This window comes from Pungitius pungitius, chromosome 4 (assembly GCF_949316345.1).
Source record: "Pungitius pungitius chromosome 4, fPunPun2.1, whole genome shotgun sequence".
NCBI lineage: Eukaryota > Metazoa > Chordata > Actinopteri > Perciformes > Gasterosteidae > Pungitius > Pungitius pungitius.
In genome coordinates this window covers 5,433,942-5,441,456 of record NC_084903.1, presented here as the reverse complement: position 1 = coordinate 5,441,456, position 7,515 = coordinate 5,433,942, and the positions used below count along the sequence as shown (strand labels likewise).

General features: G+C 42.7%; 1 protein-coding gene across 1 annotated transcript in view; it reads right to left on the bottom strand.

The window, feature by feature from the left end:
• Nucleotides 1-2,439: 2,439 nt before the first annotated feature.
• LOC119228405 (plakophilin-3-like) overlaps nucleotides 2,440-7,515 on the bottom strand; it is a 15,549-nt gene continuing 10,473 nt past the window's right edge. The window contains exons 9-11 of the mRNA XM_062561998.1: nucleotides 6,952-7,199; nucleotides 6,577-6,664; nucleotides 2,440-3,195 (exon numbers count right to left, since the gene is read on the bottom strand). Of these exons, the coding sequence (XP_062417982.1) occupies nucleotides 3,154-3,195; nucleotides 6,577-6,664; nucleotides 6,952-7,199 (378 nt within the window). The 3' untranslated portion in view covers nucleotides 2,440-3,153. The remainder of the gene's footprint in view (nucleotides 3,196-6,576; nucleotides 6,665-6,951; nucleotides 7,200-7,515) is intronic.

The following is a 7,515-nucleotide window of genomic DNA, read 5'->3' as shown; positions in this document are numbered from 1 at the left end:
TCACTCAGGTGGGGGAGGTAGGATGTTCACTAATGTGCTGGAAACTGCCATCGTTGATATGGTCAACAAGTGTGAGCGTAACAACTGTTTCTAGAGTCCTGAAAAAACATCAGGATTAAAAAATTGTACACGGTGCCTTTTGAGAGGAACTCTGAACATGTCAAGACACTCAGGAACCAATATGTGCAAGTAAGATCACAATAGAGAACAGAACCAAACACACACAAAGACAAGTTTTTAGGTCACGTTTACTACTGTAACAGTTAATGTTGCCCTGTGGATCTATTTAAGAGCATCGTGGAGATTGAAGGCAGGCAATCGCTCCACTTTTTCATCTTTGTGGATGAGGTGGGTTTCAACTTGGCCAAAACACGGCGCTGAGGAAGGAATGTGATTGGGAAGAGAGCCACACGAATGTCCCTCCTGGACACAATGAATGCTGGATGCCTTGACATATCAGCAGAAGATGGCCAGGGATGGATCAGGCCTGCCAGAAGGTTCTTTCCTAGGTGTATTGCCCTAGATGACATAAGATGTGATGTAGATGAGAACCTGTGGCCAAATCGAGAAGACCGAGTAGATTAGCATTACTATTGTATCTGGATCAGTGGATGGTGTGTATACAAATTCTAGTATTTTGGAATTACTCTGCAAAAAAACAAAAAAATAAAAGACATAAAATATATTGAAGCATTCTGCATGAACTGCTGTGGCGAGTTGAAAGTTGGTTAGGAGAACTGTGTGAAGAGTTTTGAAATGTGACTGTAAAACAACTGTAAAGGGATTCGACCTCAGTGTTCCATTAAATGTGTTCGACACATTTCCTTTGCTGTCACACACGACCACCATGCGCAGGCTCCTTCCTATTTTAAGTTGGCAAGACATTCCGATTCACACGTCCCGGTCAGCGAGGCGGACGCTTTAATCTCATGCTGATACGTTGGGGTTGTAGCTGGTTGTTTTAACTCATCATTTCGACTGTCTTTTTTCCGTCTATAGTTCTGGAAAGGCGTCACTCTCAACAAAGCCAATCCAAAGACAGGGTGGTTAACCAATTGGATGTAGAGATACCATGGCGACTGGGCCCGCCCCCTTTTTGTCAAAAAGAAAAACAGCCAGCGAGCAGAAAACGGCCGAGTAAACAAAGTCCATGTTGCTTGGCAACGCAGTGACCTGTCAATCACAGTAAACCCACCTTTTTGTCTCTACATGGTCCATTTAGAGACTATTTGTCTCGTATTGCGCATCATGTTGTAATGGGAAAGGCTTGAAACTAGAGATTTAGACCAGAAAGTCATTTTTGCAATATTTACTGAGGAAATAAAGTAGTCATTTTCTCATGGACTTCCATGCAATCTGACGTTTCAGACACTTCTGCATTGGCTTCACTTGGGAGTACTGGAGAGACCCGTCCAGTAATCCACATACACGCCTCCTTTCCTCCATCTGCCAGTGAAGTTCTGCTGCTGGTCTGCAGCTTCCTCCGGTAGGTCTGAAGGTCACAGCACTCTCCCCCACACGTCCGCCTGGAGAAATCCCCTCGTTAGCTCCTCGTGGCCTCTGAGCCAACATTATTGTGAGGCTTCTCCTTGACTGGATGGATAATATATGACGCAGGAGTAGCTTCTGATTCATCTCTCAAATAGCACACTGTTTTCTTTGATCTGATTCCACGCCACATACACTATATTTTTCTAGTTTGTAATTTAACTCATTGTGAGCAAAGTACTGTCTTTCCAAGACAGGATAAATAGCTTTGTCTTGGTTCATTTGCATTCTGACTTCTCCACTGCTCTTAAATGTTGAACCAGGCCATACTTTGGACCTTTGGTTAGGTGTAGCAGACGCTCCGTTCTCATGCTGCCGTGGTGTGTCTCCTCTTTCAAATCAAATGCATTAGTTCCTATGCATAAGAAAAGATTGAAGTAATAAATAAACAAAATGCTCAACCTCAAATCAACAAGTTTTATGAAGCAAATTTAGAATATTGTTCAGAGTTTAAGGTTCTCTGAACGTTAACGTGGCAGCAAGCAACTGTTCCTTATCTAAAAATAAAGTGGGGTAATGTTTACCTGATTTACTCTGTCTCTGTGTGTTATTATGAGACCTTCTTTGTACCTTTTTTAGCTTGCCCTTTAGTGCATGTTAGCGTGGCTAGCTAGTCCCTGCTTTGCACTGCGCTCATGCAGCAATGACAGCTCATAATGTCATTTCAGGAGACTAGCGCCCCCTCCTACATGAACAGGTAAACACTGTTAGCTCTGTCGACGGGGTTTCACACCGTTAGGAACGCCAATACATGGCAACAGCTGTGGACACCTGTATGGAGGAAAGATATGCACTGACTTTTGTATTTAGCGCCTGTTCTTGAACTGTTTCCTGTTGTGTTTAGATTCGATACACCAGAACATTAATTTAAAAAAAAGACTCACAAACAGCCATGTGCGAAATGGTTTTAAGTACATTGGATCATGATGCAACCATGCTTCACAATGGAAATATGCAGATATTTAGCGGAAAAGGGTTTACAATGTTAATCATATATCTTTGGGAGTTAGTAAGCTAACATTTGCTAATTATCACTAAACACAAAATACAGCAGAGTGAGTTGGGGAATTGTTTTGCAGGTAATTGGTCATGAACGTTGACCTGATGCTGATGTATTTAGGCCGGGAGTCTGTCAGTCCAACCAACAGCTGACGAGATGATCGGCTGTGGGCCTAAACAGGTGGACTCACTGAGCGGCCAGTAGACCGATCCTTTGAGCCAGTGCGCCCTCTCTAACCATGTACGAAATATCACAAAGCACGTATTGTCCGTGTCTCTCTCTCTAGTCTGAACATTGTTCATATATACCAGCTATCACAAAAATTCATTCAAATCAGTATCAGTTCGGAAAAAATGAGTCAAACCCTAAAACACACAAAGAGTAGCAGTTTTGGGGGTAATGTCCACTGTGTGTGTTAGTCACTGTCATCTCAGGCTATCTGCTGCAAGCTAAGCCAAGTTAAACACACACACTTGGGTCCATCGTCCCATCGGCCCCGGTCAGATATGTTTCACTGTTTCTTTCCATCCCAGTTAATCTGTCTCTGCTCACTAAACCCGACTGTTGCAGAGGCCTGAAGCTCGGAATGAATCATTTGCTGCTGCCTAGATGGTGACATCGGCGAAGTCTCGTCTGGCAAATCCTTTCTGAAAAAAAACAAAGGCACAATACAAACGGGATAAGATATGAGAGTTACCTGAAGGTTTTTTTCACGGAGTAGTGAATCGCTCGCTTGTGCTTGTGCTGCTGCCCTAACCCTAACCCTAACCCTTAATGTCTTTCAAAAGGAACTTTTCACGAGACATCTTGTTACATGTAGGCAAACAAACTCCTTGGTTAGGTTTAGGAAAATATTGAGGCTTCTGTTGAAAGAAGAACATTTGTAGGTTAGGTTTTAAGCTCAGGTGATGTCACGTGACCCTTCTTAAATAATAACGGTTGACTTCAGCTTTCATGAGGAACATCCGTCTCCTGGGTGGAAGTCCCATGATCTTTTACTCATCCATCCCCTGACTCCTTCTTACCCGACTTCCTCTTCTGTTCCTGCAATAAGTTTACGCACGTTATGCGTCAGTTAGACATGAAGGGCCACTGGTGGCGTTTTTGTTTCAGTTTTTTTTCGCCTTCTTATCTTCTGAGTCAGGCCTAATGGTAAATCAGCAGCAAAATGCTAAACTGTATTCACCGGCTAGTAGCTCGAATTTCATTTAGTGCTAAAGTTTCCAATATTTCTCTTAGACCCATTTAAAAAAAGCATTTAAGAAAAAGTAAAAAGTTGAATAACAATAACAACTGATTTGTGGTGTGGCCTGCATTAACTCCACAGTCTAATTAGCCTCTGCACCACAGAATTCGCTTTGTATTGTCAGCCAAGTATTCCGGGATAAGAGGGCTTATCTGTGAATACTTGGGCCTCTCATGGTAGACAAAGGGGGGGGGGGGATAAGAGGACCATGGGAAGGGAGGAGTAAAGGTCAAATGGGATATAAAACAGATGTGTGCAGATGTAGACAAGGAAACCATCTGGTGGAGACAAAGGTTTAGAATCACAATGGCAGCCGACTCCCACGTATGCTGCTCTCCCTTTTTAGCTTCACTCGTATGAATCCATTGATACAAACACCCCTTTGAAAGTGTTTTTGGTACGGCTCTAAATGTAACACTGAGTCCCTCTGCAAACAGAGGTCAGTGAAGCTGTGGGGGTCGGGTAGGATTGCTGGTTACAACGTTTTACACAACAGACATCATCATGTATCATGTATATGTATGCGCTGCTTATACATCTGTGGGGTTTTATTTAGTTTAAGGCTGGCTATGGATCACTCAGGAGTCGGATTGCACTTGATTTGGTTCCTGTGCTTTAGCCGTCTAATTTACAATCTTTGATGTCTTTTTTTCCTCTCAACAATCTAACATTTTTTCAAGCTAAAATGCAAAAACACCCATGACCTATCTGTACTATTTAAACAATTTACAAATGTGCCAATTGATTTAAGTTAAGTGTATGAATCATCCAACAGTTTAGTATGTTTGTTGCTATTTTGATGTTAGACACTGAATAGAGTAGAAAGACATGCGCTCCCTCTCAGGAAGCTTTTTGCTATTTTTCACAGGATTTGATGGCAACCTTCATGGATAAACAAGGCGAGACAGCATTGGTACTGGTGAAAGCACTAGTCAACTGCAGAGTCATCAACTGCGCTAAACTTCCACAAACCGGGTCTAAAACAAATGGATGTATGCTGTTAACTAAGCCGAAAAGTTCCCGGCAACAAAATACAAACTAATATTATAACGTGATGTATGAGAGCCAGTGTTCCTGTGTGCCTGTGTGATGCTACCATAACATTACTGTGTGCATTCATGTGCAACCCGATGACTCATTCCAATGGCAGGTTTGTGTCAAGCAAACCTTTGGAACAAAGAATAGCAAATAGACATGTTGGGGGGGCTAGGGTTGGACGCATGTCTGTACTCCATCAGTTTACAATAAAGAAGAACCAGTAAAGGTTTTTACCTAAGCACAAAACAAGGCGCCATCCACATGTACAAGGGACTTCAGGAATCCTAATAGTACGCTGGTGTTGGCTATGTGTCGTGCGCTACAAGGATGAAGACAATATAAATATGTGTGTGAGAAGAGGGCAACGTCACAACTGATTCATAAAAGCTGGTTCCATTTCCCATTTGGTGCATCGACCCTTTTCAACCAAGCAAACAAACACACGGCTTCAGCGGATATCACACAACCATTGATACCATCCAAATGACATTCATCTTCTGACTGACATCAAACAACTGTTGGTCACAATCATTCCTGTGGAAACACACCTTTTCCCTGCTGCCTCTCTCTCTCTGCAGCTCACTAGTGCTCATTCTTTAGAGGCACGCCGTTGCATTAGCTAAATGACAAACATCAGCCTAAAAACCCTAATCCTCCGATGTCCTCCTCCAGCCCTGTCAGGTGAATGCTGGTCCATCCAATCAGTTTCAGCAAACATCCCAGACGCAATACGAATTTGTACTTCAATATTCAACATTTATTGCAACACAGGAAATAGTTTTAAATAGAAGTTTAACAATCAAATTATTTGTCACCTTCAGGAAATTCAGTATTTTTATATATAATACAGAATATACATCTATATCTATATTTCTCTATGTCTATAGATATAATAGAACATGTTTATTTAGGATTATTTCAGGTGGGATTCTACTCTTCTGTCCTTCCGAGTGGGAAACCTCTCAATGACTTTATTGAAGTCAGGAATGTGACGAGAGAACACGCAGGAAAAGCATATATTTTGCGCAGATATCATATTTGACAGATATTACTTGGTTCATTACATATTTCAACAACATTAATATTAACGTGTTTTATTACTAAATATAATCTTTTCTTTTTTCCGCTCCCGCTGGGGCGACGCCCCATTGCCCTCTCTCTATTGGCCAGCTGCCACTGCTTAGGACCGAAGCCAAAAACCTTTCAGTTACTGCAAGCTGTCTTTTCTTATAATGGATGGACTTGAAGAATGTGGCCCTTCTCCCTGCAGTGAAACCACCAGTGCGAGTAAGCAGAAGCACTGAGAGAACTAAGAGCCCAACAGGAACCTTCTAGCTGTCTGCAGCTTACACACACAAGCCCGCTGCGCTCCGTTCCTGTGGAGGCTCCGCTGACACAAAGTGATAAAACACTTATATCCAGCACTCAGAAATGAACAAGATAAGGAGGTCAGATGGATCTCTAGCCCCCACACGCATGCTGACATCTCAGTTCAACTTCAGTTTGTCCATGTCTTCTTCCAACCAGGAAACAACCGTTGATGATGATGTTCACCTTGTTTTAGTCTATTTAATATATTTATATGTATAATACACGTTTATCTGACAGGCCTTCCCTACCTGACCATGTGAACATGGTTGGAGCATTTAGCAGCTTTAGCTGCAGCTAACAAACCGCTGATATGTTTGCCGCTAAGAACACAAACCATTGAGGTGGTTTTGCACAGTGCATCTTGGCGTCTCACCTGCTTGTAGTCTTTGTGCAGTTTGTTGTACTGGAACATGTTGCAGAGGACAGTTGAGGCCGCTCTGGCAGCCTTCACACTCCCGGAGCTGAAACAAGACGGAGGCGGTTAGAAACAGCAGGAAATGCCACAGCAGAGGCACGGAGTTTGATAAACACTCTATAAACTAATTAGCCAAATGTTTTCATGAGGCCAAAGAGAAGAGGGCGAGCAGCATCCAGAATATGAAAAGCCATTGACAGTAAGCACAGGCACATCAGCAAGATGAAAGATTTTAGAGATTCAAGATTTAAAAGAAACATGGTGCTGAGGTATTAACTTCTTCCTCAGTTTTATCGCTGAAGGTTTGAGGATTACAGTAGAAGTCAGTCTTACCTGTTATCATGCATCGTCTTTATGCCGATCAATTTTGGCAGGCCGTGAAAGTATGAGATGTTGCGGGCTGCCAAGGAACTGCAGGTGACCAGGTTATTGAGGGCTCCACAGATGTTGATCACCACCTCGGAAGATGGCGTTTTCTGAAGGCCATCGCTGGGCAGCTTGGAGACCAGAACACTGACCATGTTCTTAGCTTTCAGAACAAAGATCGAGACCTTTAAAGCTCCAGCTCTGTTGGTTTGGTTCATTCATACGGCACAACAGCCCTGCTCCCCTTCATATCATTTAAGATTTGGGAAGACCAATTATGCTGTTATGTTTGTATACCACTAGGAAAACATGTCAACACCTCGAACACACACTCAGTACTATGGCAGTTGCACGTTCTACAAAGAAATAGTATTAGCTGTGTCCCTTTCTCCAGCCAAAGGGCCTAAATGGAGTCCATGCTGGGCCTCATCATCATCATCATCATCATCATCCCTGTCAAGCAAGTTCAAACGTATCCAATAGTCACCAGCTGCACTCCATATGACTGAGTATTTATGAACCACACATGAG